The sequence below is a fragment of the Lagenorhynchus albirostris genome, chromosome 10 (assembly GCF_949774975.1).
Source record: "Lagenorhynchus albirostris chromosome 10, mLagAlb1.1, whole genome shotgun sequence".
NCBI lineage: Eukaryota > Metazoa > Chordata > Mammalia > Artiodactyla > Delphinidae > Lagenorhynchus > Lagenorhynchus albirostris.
The window spans coordinates 70831252-70845162 of record NC_083104.1 but is presented as its reverse complement, the minus strand read 5'-3'; the positions used below and the strand labels follow the sequence as shown (position 1 = coordinate 70845162).

Below are 13911 nucleotides of genomic sequence, written 5' to 3'. Positions count from 1 at the left end.
CTTATGTCGCACAGTGAGGCAAAAAAAAAAAAAGACATGGGCGGAGTCTCAATGCAACAGAAGAAGAGAGACAACGAAGAACAGAAGCAGGGGCTGGCATGTCCCCTCCTCCCATGCCCCTGCCCAGGCCTCCTGTTGCTGCAGATCAGTGCCAGTGGCACAACCAGAAGCCAGTGCGGCTTAGTCTGTGGGTGTGTCCTGAGTGCTTGCTGAACTATGATGAGCATTGCTCCAAATGTCCCATTTGACCAGGAAAACCTCCAAAGCTGCCCCCAATAGCTCTGACTTCAGCCACTGGCAACCCAGCCCCACCATCTGCATCTGTGCTAACAATACCGCCAACATCACCACGGTCAGCCTCACGCTCACCACTACCATCATCATTACCATCCTCCTAGCTGCTGAGTCCATCAACCCCCGACACTCCTAACTGCATCCCCCAAGGGGTTGGGGGTGCTGGAACCAGGACTTAAGTCAGAATCTTTGAGTGCATCACCTATAGACCAGCGATTCTCAACAAGTTTGCTCCCGAAAGGGACATGTGGCAATGCCTGCAGACACTGTTGGTTGTCACAACTGGGGGACTGTTGCTGGCATCTAGTGGGTAGAGGCCAGGGATGCTGCTAAACATCTTACAATGCCGAGGACAGTGTCCACAGCAAAGAGTTTTTTGTCTGAAAGTGTCGGAAGTACTGAGGATGAAAAACCTGCCTATAGATCCTACGGCCCTCACGCTGCCCTCCTCTGGCCCTCACCCTAAAAGGCTTACCTCACACCTCTGGTTCCTGCACAAGAAGTCATATTTGCCACTCCATCTCACGGCAACTTTGATTTCTTATCGTTCGCACCTCCTGGCCTCCACTGCTTGTACTGAAAAGTCAATAAGATGAAAAGTCCTTTGCAGCCACCCTCACAAGGGAAAACACACAGAAATAACTGATACGTGGAGCCCAGGGTATGACGGGGATTGAGGTCATGCTGGTGCAGGGCAGGGAGGCAGGGGCTGGGCTGGGTCCTCGGGGTATAAAGGAGGAAGGAGTGTTCAGGTCTTCACTCCACTGACGCCACAACTCTGAGCTGCTTCTCTACTGTGGCCAGCTGGGAATCGGCATCATGAAGTGGATGGTGGTGGCCCTGGTCTGCCTCCAGACCTTGGAGGCGGCCGTGATCAAGTGAGTCTGGGGCCTGGCTGCTAGGGCAGCCTTTTTTATTTTTAAATGAACTACCATAGACTGGATGGCTTATAAGCAACAGAAATTTATTTCTCCAAGTTCTAGAGGCTAGGAAGTCCAAGATCAAGGTGCCTGTAGATTTGGTGTCTGGTGAGAATCTGCTTCCTAGTTCATAGACCCCCATCTTTTTGCTATCCTCACATGTTGGAAGGGGCAAGGAAGCTCTGTGGTTGACCTGCCTCTGCTCTGGGACTTCTGGACAGGGAAGGCTCCCTGAATCGGTGTAGGACAGGACTCAGCAGTGGGAGGAGATATGGCCTCTGCTTTCAGGGAGCTTCCAGTCAAAGGGAGACGCACCATCCCTTCCCCCACTGATGGATAGGAAACAGGGAGAATAAGGGTGACCACCACCCAAGCAGATGCTGAACGGCCAGTACAATTATTTCTAGATAGGGAGACGTTTGCTAGTATTTTCCTTAAGGCCCCCAATTGATTTGGTAGATGCCAAAATCATCTAAGCAGAAACACCCGTCATGTAATCTCTACACGCTGAGGTGTCAGGGGATAGGGAACGAGGCGGCACAGCTCACAGGACATCAGGAGGACTCCCGGCCTGCCACTCTGCTTGCTATTCTACCACTAAAGAGTGATTTTTTTGGCAAAGAGATGGCTCCTCTCAGAAACTTCTTTGAATATGCAAATTCTGTAACTGTGATGGGGTGCAGTCAACCATCAGCCTTCGTAGCTCCAGGTGAATGGGTTTAGCAGAGAATTTCTGGACAATGAAGGGCCTTGGGGGAATGGGGAAGAGATGGGGAAGAGATGGGGAAAGAAGTGAAAGCAGCAGGAATTCTGGAGCCTGGAACAAGGCCTGGGTGGACCTGCAGAGACCCCTAGGCAATGGCGGCAAGGAGGTCTGCGAAGACATGGGCAGAAACCCATAATTCAGTACATACAGTTCCAGAGCTGATTTGGGCTCCGGACCAACCAGGCCAACCTCCCCACTGTCCCGGCATCCTGAGAGGAGCGTGACTGATCCAGGCCAGACAAGTCGCTGCAGGGGCAGAACTAGGACCCTGTCTTCTGAGTCCCCAGTCTAGTGCCCTTCCCCTGGTCCTGTGCTCTGTCACAGCCAACCGGCACCAGGTGCCTGACAGCCACTGTACCAGAGGACTTTCTTTGGGGTGAACTTTGCCATCTATGAAACTTTTGTTTTATTTTATTGGCCACATTGTGCAGCATGTGGGATCTTAGCTCCCTGACCAGGGATTGAACCCGCTCCCACTGCAGTGGAAGTGCGGAGTGTTAACCACTGGATGCCAGGGAAGGCCCTCTGAAACCTTTTTTAAAAATGCACAAATTGGGAATTCCCTGGCAGTCCAGTGGTTAAGGACTCCGCGCTTTCACTCCTGAGGGCGCGGGTTCAATCCCTGGTCAGGGAACTAAGATCCCGCAAGCCACGCGGTACAGCCAAAAAAACAAAAACAGAACAAAAATGTACAAATCCTACAAAGGGTAATGTCTGAAGTTCCTCTCCCCTGCCTGGGAAAGTGTTTATGGGATATCTGAGAGTGGAGGACCAGGGTGGGATGAGGACCCATGAGATGGGGTGGGGGCATGCATGGGTGAAGTCAGTTGTTTTCTGAATCTCAGAGCAAGTCCTGAGAAGAGTTTTGAAAGAAAGAGAAAGAGAGAGGAAGAAAATGAGAGGCAGAGGGAGAAAAAGCCAGAGAGAACCAGAGATTGAGACAGAGATGGAGAAAGAGGGAGACACACAGACACGTACAAGCCGCAGACACCGGGGGACAGAGTGGCAGGGAGCCTGAGGCAAACAGAGATGGAGAGAGAGATTGGGATATTAGAGCCTCTGTAGGAAAGAGGGAGGTCCTGCCCTGACCCCAGCCCTTCCGCAGAGTCCCCGTGAAGAAATTAAAGTCCATCCGTGAGACCATGAAAGAGAAGGGGATACTGGAGGACTTCCTGAGGACCCACAAGTACGACCCCGCCCAGAGGTACCACTTCAGTGACTTCAGCGTGGCCTCCGAGCCCATGGACTACATGGACGTGAGTCCTGACCCTCCCCGGGGCTCCCCATCTCCCTGCTGCCAAAGACCAGGCCTGGGCTGTGAGCTGCGCCCTTCCTCTCTGCACCCTCCCACCCGGCCCCCGGGGCCTGCCCCCATCTCTCAGACCTGCCAGCCCAGAGACTTCATTGGCGGGCAGAGCACTCAGGGGCCCCTGCTGACCTAGCAGCTGAGTCCACAGAGACCTTTGCAGCTGCCCCGGGCGGGCTTGGACCGAAGGTCTGTGGGTTCTGGGCGAGCGTGGAGGGCAGGCTCAGGCCCCTGCTTCTGGTGCGGGCTGTGGGGCTGGTCACTCTGTCACTCTGTCCGTGGAGGAGGCTGGGCCTGATGGTCCCTGGATCCCGCCAGAGCTAACAGCCCGTCCATGTCCCCCGTCTCCCGCCCAGGCTGCCTACTTTGGTGAGATCAGCATCGGGACCCCACCACAGAACTTCCTGGTCCTTTTTGATACTGGCTCCTCCAACCTGTGGGTGCCCTCTGTCTACTGCCAGAGCCAGGCCTGCAGTGAGTGCTAGGTTGGGCAGGGGAGGGCGGTTGGCAGGGCAGGGCACTGACACCCTCTGGGGAAGGGCCGCACTTCATAAAGATTGCTGGGGAAAGCTGCAGTCCCGGAGAGGACCAGGGACCTGTCCAGGTCATGTGGCACATGCCCAAGCCAGAGGGAAGAAGCTGGCCATGGAGCTGGGTGGCCCCTCTGCTTTCCCTGCTCACCAATACATATCCCTTCACCTACTCCAGCCCAGCCCAGCCCACTCCACTCCGTTCTGTTTGCTCTGGGCAATGCCATTCCATCCCACTCCACTGTACAACACTCTTTCTATGCTACTCCACCCCATGGTTTACTAAGTTCTTACTGAGTATCTCAAGGGACACGGGAGAAGGATATAGATATGGTCCCCTCCCTGTAGTTGTATTTGGAGACAGGAGATATTCACTTCCTAGGGCTGCCTTGGTCCCTGCCAAAGCCTTGGGGTTTGGGTCTTGACGCCTCTAGTCCAGAAGGTCCCTCATTGGCTCCATCCTAGGCTATCTCAGGATCCTGGTGTGGCCAGCTTCTGCTCGGGGTGAGGTGAGGGTCAGGGAATGCACAGATGCCCTGGAGGTTCATTCACTCCTTCATCCGATGAGTAATTTCTCAGCACTCGCCATGTGTCAGGAGATCTGCTGGGGGTCAGGGAGATGAATAGATTCTATATAACCTGCCCATAGGGAGGTCACCATCCTAGGGCATCTCAAGGTTCTGTAGGTCAGAGGGGGCTTTGGAATCGAGGCTGGCCAGTTCTTGTGGGTCTTCCAATGCCAGGAAGGTCAGCTGGCCACCCCCTGACTCAGTGGCCGGTGTGGAGTGGGGCGTGGGAGGAGTGCTGAGTCCCCAGGATGTGAGCCCAGGCTGGGAGACAGGTGGGCAGTCCGGCAGGCCTGAGAGTGGGCCAGCCTGACTTCCCGAATTTTCCTTCCCTTGCAGCCAGCCACACCCGCTTCAACCCCAGCCTGTCCTCCACCTACTCCACCAATGGGCAGACCTTCTCCCTGCAGTACGGCAGCGGCAGCCTCACCGGCTTCTTCGGCTATGACACTCTGACAGTGAGTGATACTGCCGGCTGCCCCCGTGCCCACACCCAGATGTGGGGAAGGTAGTCCGGGGCTGTGAGCTGGATTCTAACCTCAAAGTCCTCACAGTCTGATGGGGAGACTTAGATGGAGGCCCTGAAAAATAAGAGAAACACCTACTGCTCTACCGTACAGGCCAGAAAATCAGTACAATAAAGGCTCATCCAGGGACTTCCCTGGTGGTCCAGCGGTTAAGACTCTACACTTCCACTGTAGGGGGCACGGGTTTGATTCCTGGTCGGGGAACTAAGATTCCGCATGCCACAAGGCGCAGGCAAAAAAAAAAAAAAAAAGCTCACCCATTCACTCATTGAACCCTCACTGCGGGCCATCATGTGCCAGGCACCGAGGGCACCACAATGGTTGGAGTGACCTGGTCCTTAAGGAACTTAAAGCCTCGGGAAGAAGAAGGTTGGGGTGGGGAATGCTGCAGCGGTCGGGGATGGCTTCTTGGAAGAGAAAGTGGCTTTTGCAAACCTGACAAGAAGAGAGGCAGCAGAAGCAAAGGAGGGATGAAGAACAGACCATTGAGGGGTCTGAGGAGGGGGAGCCTGGGGGAGGTGGGTGGAGATACACTTGTCATCTCCCATCCTCTCTTTCCCCTCCAGGTCCAGGGCATCAAGGTCCCCAACCAGGAGTTCGGCCTGAGTGAGAAAGAGCCGGGGACCAATTTCCTCTATGCGAAGTTCGATGGCATCATGGGCATGGCCTACCCTGCCCTGTCCATGGGCGGGGCCCGCACCGCCCTGCAGGGCATGCTGCAGGAGGGTGCCCTCACCAGCCCAGTCTTTAGCTTCTACCTCGGCAGGTAAGGAACCACCTGGCGGTCCCCAGCTCCCAGCGCATTGCCCCCGTGGCCCTGGATGGCTGAGGTTCAACACTTTGGGATTTGAAGGCCTCCCAGCAGGCATATCTGGCAGGGCCTTTCCTCCTGGGCTTCTGACTCTTCCTCCTCCCCTCCCCAACCCCTGCATCTGTCCCTCCCCACTCGGCCTCTTCTTTGTATTTCTTGGCCACGACGGTGTCTCTCCTTCCTCCCGCTGAGCTCTTCTTTGAGCATTGCTACTGCTTTCTCCATACCTCTTGGGCTTACCTCCTGCCCAGAGCCCCAGTTAGCTCATTTCCTTCTGACCAAATGTTTTCTACCTGGACACCTCTTTTGTGTAGAAATCTATTGCTTCATCTCCTTTGATCTATTGTTCTAGCCAGGTCCTGGAGTCTTCTGGTCTAGGTCCACCATGAACTCCTAACGAGTTGTTATTCTTACCACAAACACGAGCCAACTCAGTGATTTATGTGGATGGGCCCCGGTGCCAGGCAGTAGGAGGGGTGGGGGTGGGGGCGTCGCCTGGGGTGGACTTTCTTTCCTCTCCAGAATTAGACAACTACCTTCTAGAGATAGTCAATATCTACTCTCTGGGGCTTAGTCATCTGAATCTTTCAACCACATTATCCTGTTACGACGGTTGCTGGCCTCTGTTTACAAGTACTCTGAGTTTAGCCCGTAGGAGCTCTGCCCAGTTCCACACTCAGGTTCGTCTTCTGTCTAACAGGGGAGGCCCTGCCCTCCCCTCCACCTGGGCCCTACCTCCCTCCGATCCCAGCAGAAAAATAACAAGCTGGGCCCGGGTCAGGCTCCCGTGGACACGCTCCACCAGCAGCACAAAGTGAAAGGGAATGGAGAACGTGGTGTGTGGCAGGGTGGGGGGGCCAGACGACCAGAGGCTTCCCCAGAGGCAGCGCTTGGTGGAGCACCTGGGAGCCTGAGGCACTGGGAAGTCTGAGCTCCAGGCCAGGGGGGAGAGGGGGGCGGGGCGGGGCTGGACACAACCTCTTCCCTCAGGGAGCCCCATTCCGAGGGGAGACGCGGCCCCGCCCTCGGGGAGCCCTGGTCTGAGTGGAGACACAGCCATTCCTCAGGGAGCCCCAGTCTGGAGCCAGGGCAGGACCTCTGTTTTCCTGCCTTTTCCACAGCCACTGCCTGACTCACTTTTGCTTTGCGTCCTGCAGCCAGCAGGGCTCTCAGGACGGGGGAGCAGTCATCTTCGGAGGTGTGGACAGCAGCCTGTACACGGGGCAGATCCACTGGACCCCCGTCACCCAGGAGCTGTACTGGCAGATTGGCATTGAGGAGTGAGTCTGTGGTGGGCCCTGGGGCTGTGGGTACTTCCTCAGAGCAGGCTCTGAGGCACTTCATGTCACACGGGTACTGCCGGGTGGCGGGGGGACAGAGGACCCCAGAGACCTGCGCCTGCAAAGCCACAGCTGCCCTCAGCTGGGGTTTCAAGGCCCAGGTCGGCCTGGAGAAGGAGGGTGGGGTGGGGACAACATAGGAAGGGGCAGGACTGGGAATCCCAGACATTTTGGACCCTGTAGTCCAACCCTAGGGGCTTAGACATTAGAAAACTGGGGTGTGTGAGGGGGAGGGACTATTTTGCTCAAAGTACTTACAATGAATCAGTAACCCTGGCCTTCAGTGTTTCTAGAACCATCCTTGGAACTCTTTAGAAAGAGATTCCAAGGCCATTTAGGTGGCCTTTGACAGACTTTGGTATGAGGCAGGAGGATGGCTGGATTGACCTGTGCAGGGCCCTTATCTTCTGGAGGTGCACCTTGATTCTGTGGTTGCAGCTATCCCCTAGCTGCCCTGAGCTGGGAGGTGCTGAGGCCGCCCATCTCCTCACCGTTCAGGTTCCTCATTGGTGACCAGGCCACGGGCTGGTGCTCCCAGGGCTGCCAGGCCGTCGTGGACACTGGCACGTCTCTGCTCACCGTGCCCCAGCAGTTCGTGAGCTCCCTTCTGCAGGCCACAGGGGTCGAGGAGAACGAGTATGGACAGGTGCGTGTGGCGGAGGTGTGCCCCTTCCCTGGGGGAGGCCAGCCAGGGGGCATTTGTGGTTTTTCCTGGGAGCACAGGAATAGCTTGATTCTTGGCCTACGTGCTTCTCGCCGCCCCCAGGCACTGGAGGTGGGGGCCCCAGGATGACTGGGGCTGGGAGCTGGCTGGGGGCCCGAAGGCTGATCCAGGGGAGCCAGATGCTTGTGCTAAAAGGGTGTGGGGAGGTCACTACTAGGCAGAATTTCCTCTGAGCTTCAGCCCCTTAGCGGAAACAGGTTACACACCTGCCGGGCTTTGCAGTAAGAGGGAAACAACTAGACTGTGCTGCCAAGCCCATGAGTGACAAGGGGTAACCCTTCAGTCCACAGCTCCCTCACCTCCACAGGGCCATGCTCTCTGCCCCGTGCCCCCTCCTGAGCCCACCAAAGGGTTTGCCTAATTAATGCATTCCCACTAACTTTGGTGGACTGATGGGCCATGCTTTCTACAGACCTGCGTGTTTTAAAAGGACACTTGCAGAGAAAGGGGTGTAGATTTAATCTCTCTCATGGGGAAAATTCAAGCAAGAGTCATGTTTGGGGGTGAGAAAGATGCTCAGGTCCCCCCAGATCCCACCCTCTGCACGTGAGTCCTCATGTGTAACACGAGCAGTATTGGTATTGCAGCCTCCAGTCCCAAAGCAGGCTTGGGGCTCAGGCCCGGGTCCTGAGGGGCTGAGGCGATGGGGTTGGCAAGTCCTCTCAGGGGGGAGATGAGGCATCCCGGGCCCTGTTCCTCTCTGCAGTTTCTCGTGGACTGTAACAGCATCCAGAGCCTGCCCACCCTCACGTTCATCATAAATGGTGTGCAGTTCCCTCTGTCACCCGCTTCCTACATCCTCAATGTAAGTCCTGGCCCCTGCATCGGGAGGGTGGGGGATGGGGGATGGGGGTGAGGGGTGGGAGGAAGGGGTGGGTAGCCAGAAACGCTGGGTCTCCTTACCTCGCGCCATTTCCTGATGCCTTGCAGCATTGATTTCTTTTCCCCATCCATTGATTCTAAACCCCCGTCTCTGGAACGCGGCTATGAAAGAGCAGAGTGCCACCTATTATTAATGATTATTATTAATTAGAGGGGAGGGGCGCTGGCTCTTTGTTGATCACTTATGAGAGTCAGCCCCTGAGTGAAGCACTTTGTCTACATTTCCCTGATTACTCGTCACAACATTCAATGAGCGAGATACTGATTCTATTTTACAAACAAAAACTTGGAGGTTCAGAGAGTTAAGTAACTGGCCCAAGGCCACAGAGCTAGTCAGGGTGAAGCTAAGCTTTGAACCCAAGTTGGTCTGGTTCCAAGACTTTACCGCCAGGCTGACCTGCTCCAAATCAGGAACAGGAAGGAGTCAAGGAGACCCTGCAGAGGGAGGCCTTTTGCAGCCTGCCCTCGGCCACGCCAGAATCCCCCACCAGCCCGACTCTGGCTCTGGAGGCTCAGTTGGCCTGTGAGCCCTCAAGGGCAGAAACTTCGGCTCACCTGTTTCTGCATCTGTGCTGCTGGCCTGGGGCTCTGGGCCGAGCAGTGCCCCGTCACTGTGTGAGCGGATGAATGAGTGTTGCCCTTCTGTGTTGTGCAGTACGACGACAGCTTTTGCATGCTGGGGGTCGAGCCCACCTACGTGCCCTCCCAGAATGGCCAGCCCCTGTGGATCCTTGGGGACGTCTTCCTCAGGTCCTACTACTCCGTCTATGACTTGGGCAACAACAGGGTGGGCTTTGCCACCGCCGTCTAGACTCAGCGCCTGGACGCCCGGGCTCCCTTCTCCCTCTGGGCCTCCCAGGCTACAGGGGGTTCTCTCTGCATTTCCTCTCTGCATGTAGCCTCCCTTCTCTGGACTCTGGACTTTCTCTAACAATAAATCTTTCTTCTCCATATCGACCAGCCTGTTGTTTCTAGAGGGCAGTTGTGGCCTGTAAGGCAGCCCCTGGTCTCAGACAATGGGGACAATGAGAGTCAGGGGCAGATTTGCCTCTGCTGCACCATGTTCTGCCTGAGTTTCTAGGAGGTTTGCAGTGGGTCACTGAGAACCTAAGAGAAATAGGGGACAGGGTAGGGCTTGGGGGTGGGCCCTGCATCCCTCAAATCTTGGAGTCTGTTCACAGCTTCTCTCTGGAGAGGGAAGACTGTGGTAGTGGCATGGAAGCAGGACATTCCTTTGTAATGGGCAATCCAAAATGCTCTGCTGACCTAATTTACCAAACTACCACCAGAGTGACCCCACACATGTGCACTAGCAGTGTGACTAGGGGTTCAATGTATCCTAAATCTAGCCTCTTCCTCCTTATCTGTGATCAAGTTCCACTAGGAGCTTTCAGAGTAAGGCTGGATGCCGGTACACACTTGTAACAGTCACGGATCCTTTAGGGAGAGATCACCCGATGCCACCAGAACCTAGTAGGTTCCAGGAGGGCTCCAGAAGATCTGGGCTGAGTTAAGCCTATCATATTTTAACCCAGACCCCTATGTCCCAGGGCTTGTCTTTAAAGAAGGGCTGGCTCTCAACCATGGACAAGAGGGATAGCTATTTGAATCACATGAAAATCAAACCCATTTGTTCTAACCAACTGAGCAAGAGGTCTTGTCCTTCTGGACTTCATTCCTGTCCTCCATAGGACCCTCCCAGCAAAAAACCCGAAACCTGGTGGGGGTGGGGGAGGGACACGGTATGGGGAGGGGGAGGAGGAGAAGGAGGAAAAGGCAAAGAATGATAGCTCAGCACCCTGTAACTTCCAGCAGGGGAAGGTGACACGAAAGAGGTCAGGAAATTTCTGTCCAGCAACATGGCAGCGGGGGGTACCTGCAAGCTCGGCTGATGAGGTCTAGGTGGGGAGGGGGTATATATAAATGGAGAATTCACAATTAGGGGGGAGGTGGGCTCTATTTTATAGTCATATTTCCTTTACCATGCTGACCAACCTTGTCCCTTATGCTCAAGATCCAGGTCTGGTACCCCACTCCAAACCAGGAGGGAAACTGAGGTTTGACACAGAGGGGTTTCTATGGCAACAGCACACCATCTGGGACCCTACATCTTTCCTAGACTCCAGGAAAGCCAGCCCGCTGCAAGTCTCTCCTTGGGGTCAGATAGGCCACAGGGTGTATTGTGGTGATCTGTGTGGTTCGGACATCACTTACTGAAAAGAGAAAACTTGCAAAAGGGGTAGAAACGAAGTGGAACGAAGTTTCCAAATTAAACGCCAAGTCCCTGTACAGGCCTGAACTCACAGAGCGGGACTACAAATCCCGGCATGCCTAGCCGAGCTGCAGGGAGGACTACGCTTCCCAGCGGGCTCCGCGGCAGGCCGACGTGGGGCGGAGTCGGGCGGGGCGGGGCCGCGGGGTAGGGTGCTGCCCTCTGCCGGGCACGGCGGGAAGTGAGTGCGGAGTGACAGCAGGAGCCCCGGCGCCGGGCGCGGGGCTCGGTGACAGCGGAGGCGGCGGCCGCCGGCTGGACGTAGGGAGCGGCGGCGGCGCCGACGGCAGAAGGAAGGGCGGACAGGGGCGGGCCTCCCTGGTGGCGCGGAGCCTGAGGAGCCCGGGAGGGGGTGGCCGGCACAGCTCTCGGGCCGGACACCTGAACTTGGGACAAGTTGCCGGAGCCGCGGGGCGCGGGCGGCGGACGGATTGACCTTCATAGTTAGGTGAGCATAGCTGGGGGGCAAGGGGTGCGCGGAGGGCCCGGAACCCCCGACCAAGGCTCCCCTGCTCCGATCCAGTGGGTCCGGGAGACAGGTGGGTGGGTGGGGGTGTCGACTGGAAAGGGGAGCGAGACCGTGTGCGCCGCGCTGCCACCCGCCCCGCTGTCCGTCTAGCCCGGGACGCCCGGCGCATGGCCGGGGCGGCGCTGCCCGCGGAGCCTGGGAGCCCCTTCAGCCCCTCCCTTCAGGCCACGGCCGGGGGGCGGCTTCTCTGCGACCTTATGTAACCAGGCGGGAGGGGCCGTGGCGGGCACGGGCCTTCCCGGCCCGGGAGCTGGGAGTCGAAGGGGCGGGAGACGTGGGAGTGAACTTGCAAGAAGTTTGAGGGCGTGTGGGCCCGGCGCCCACTTCTTCTCCACCGGACGCGGCTGGGGCGGGTGGCACAGGGGAGGGCGCCGGAGGTAGGGGAGGTGTGCGGGGGCCGAGTCCGGCCGGGCCAGGCCCTGCCTGGATGGTCCGGGGGAATGGGAGGGCCGGAGCGGCGCCACGCCCCGGGGGCCGGGCTGCTGGAAGCTGAGGGGGGGGCGGGTGGAAGTACCATCCCTCCCTCCCTTCCCGTCCCTTCCTCCCCCTCGGCCTCTTGAAGAAGCCGCCTCTGCCAGAGTCCCCCGGTATCCCTGAGCGCAGTCTTTTTCTCCCCCTTGCATTATTCCACGACCTTAGGGAATCCCAACCCCAGAGCTCACCCACTGCACGCCCCTCTTTCTACCTTCCCTGGAGCTCCCAGCCATCTGCCCGCCCCCTGAGTATCCCCCTTCTTCTCGGTCCCGAATCCCGGAAAACACGCCTCCTTCCCCCCGATTCCCTGAGTCCGCACCGCCCAACCTCAGGCTGTCCCGCCCCCGAGTCAGCGCTCCTTCTTCTCCCCTCCTCCCGGTACCCCGATCAGCTATTCGGCCGCAGCGAGTGCGCTCGCCTCCTCGAAGGGAGCGGGCTGATGCCAGCTCGGCTCCTCCGCCCCTCGGCCCCCTCCCGCCGGGGGTTCTGGCTTCACGCACGGCTGCCCCGAGCTGCTCAGGGTTGCGCGAGCAGGTTCGCGCTGAAGCCGCCCGGCGCGCCCCAGCCCAGCGCCCAGGGGGAGGGAGGAAGGGAGGGAGGGGGAGAGGGCGCCTGGGGCGGGGCTCGTCTGCGCGAGCGCCCGCATTGCCCAGGGCTCCCCCACCCCCTCCTCATTCCAGGCCAGCCCCTCACCGCGGGGGCCTTCTCAGATGCCCCGTCCACTCCTGCCGCCCGTCTGTTCTGGGGATGGTTCTGCGCGAACAGTTTCTGGACTAAACTTTAGCTCTTTGGCTTAGTGTTCTCTGGGGAAGTGTCAGTTAATTGCCGCCCAGACCCCACCCCCCACCCTGAGAGAGGGGTGCTTGGGTGAGCAGGGAAGGGGACAAGCCGGTTCAGGTCCCCAGTGACACCTCTGGGATGTGGGCTCAGGACCCTGCGAGCTGAGATTCCACCGGCCCAAGACCTGGCACTCTCGGGCAACTGGCGGTGGAGGGGAAGGTAGGGGCCCGGTCTCTGGTGTCCTCCAAGGCCGCCAGCTGTGGGTGCCCTCAGGTCAGATCGCAGTTCTTCGTTCCTTGGCTTGTGCCCTCTGAGGCCTTCACTCTTCCCAGCCTGAGAGATGGCCCCCAGGCCCTACCTTCAGGGAGATCGCAGTCTGGGAGAGAGACAGCCAGGCCAGAAGAGGCTGGAGAGGGGAAGGGCTGGCTGCCTTGGGAGCCCTGCCTCAGTTTCCCCAGCCGTGGAATTTACTTGGACCCCTTCATTCTGCCTGCCTCCTGGCTTCTAGATGTGAGTCGGGAACCAGAGAGTGTAAATGAAGGGCTGTTTAGGGTGACTCTATGCTCTGCTTGTGCGGGAGAGCAGCCAATGTTGCTCACAGTTTACAAGGCCTGTTACAGCTGCAGTGCTATTTTGTCCTCAGCTCAGCTCTGTGAGGTGCAGCCAAATGGGAACCCAGGCCTCCTGGTTCTGTGTCCCATGGAAGGGGTGCAGGGATTGAGGACATCTCCTCAGGTGAGCACTCAATCCAGGGAGAGCCCCTGGGCTTCTGTGGGCTGATGGCCTGGTAACTCACAGTCAGTGGTGGGTAGGAGGGTGGGCCAGGGCAGGCAGGAGCCCATCCAGGGTTCTGGGATGATGGGAGTACCCAGTGCTCACCTCCAGGGCCAGTGAGGCCTCCCTTTCAGCCTCTCGGCTGGAAAGCATGTGGGAGGGGCTTCCCACCTCTCAGGCCTGGCTGCCCTTTGAGGGTCTGGCTTCTGGCCTGGATCCCTCCTGGGGCTCTGTTTATGGCTGTAATTGCATCATTAGCCAGAGTTTATAGAGTTACTTAGCACCTGCCCCCACAGGGAGTGACCTAGCCACCCCCTGGCTTCTGTCTCTTCCTTTTCAAAGTCAACTTGGTTTCTGCAGGCAGCAGGGGTTTCCCCAACCGCAGCTGGCATGAAAGCCAGGTTGGGCCTTTGTCC

The 13911-nt window shown here is 57.7% G+C and overlaps 2 protein-coding genes across 2 annotated transcripts in view; both read left to right on the top strand.

Moving 5' to 3' along the window:
* The first annotated feature begins 1113 nt into the window (after positions 1-1113).
* Positions 1114-9611, top strand: PGC (progastricsin). Its single transcript, XM_060164186.1, has 9 exons — positions 1114-1172; positions 3086-3236; positions 3643-3760; positions 4722-4840; positions 5476-5675; positions 6878-7000; positions 7559-7706; positions 8491-8589; positions 9322-9611. Exons 1-9 carry the CDS (start codon positions 1114-1116, stop codon positions 9475-9477), a joined length of 1173 nt encoding a protein of 390 aa, XP_060020169.1. The 3' UTR covers positions 9478-9611.
* A 1509-nt stretch (positions 9612-11120) lies between these two features.
* TFEB (transcription factor EB) overlaps positions 11121-13911 on the top strand; it is a 48190-nt gene continuing 45399 nt past the window's right edge. Inside the window, exon 1 of the mRNA XM_060162861.1 lies at positions 11121-11386. The gene's annotated coding sequence lies outside the window, so the exon portion shown is untranslated. The remainder of the gene's footprint in view (positions 11387-13911) is intronic.

Bases quoted from the DNA above. Each gene is read 5' to 3' on its own strand.
- PGC (XM_060164186.1), top strand. From the start codon at position 1,114: ATGAAGTGGATGGTGGTGGCCCTGGTCTGCCTCCAGACCTTGGAGGCG. The intron at 3,761-4,721 runs GTGAGTGCTAGG...CTTCCCTTGCAG, and splicing joins CTGCCAGAGCCAGGCCTGCA to CCAGCCACACCCGCTTCAAC. The intron at 7,001-7,558 runs GTGAGTCTGTGG...CTCACCGTTCAG, and splicing joins TGGCAGATTGGCATTGAGGA to GTTCCTCATTGGTGACCAGG.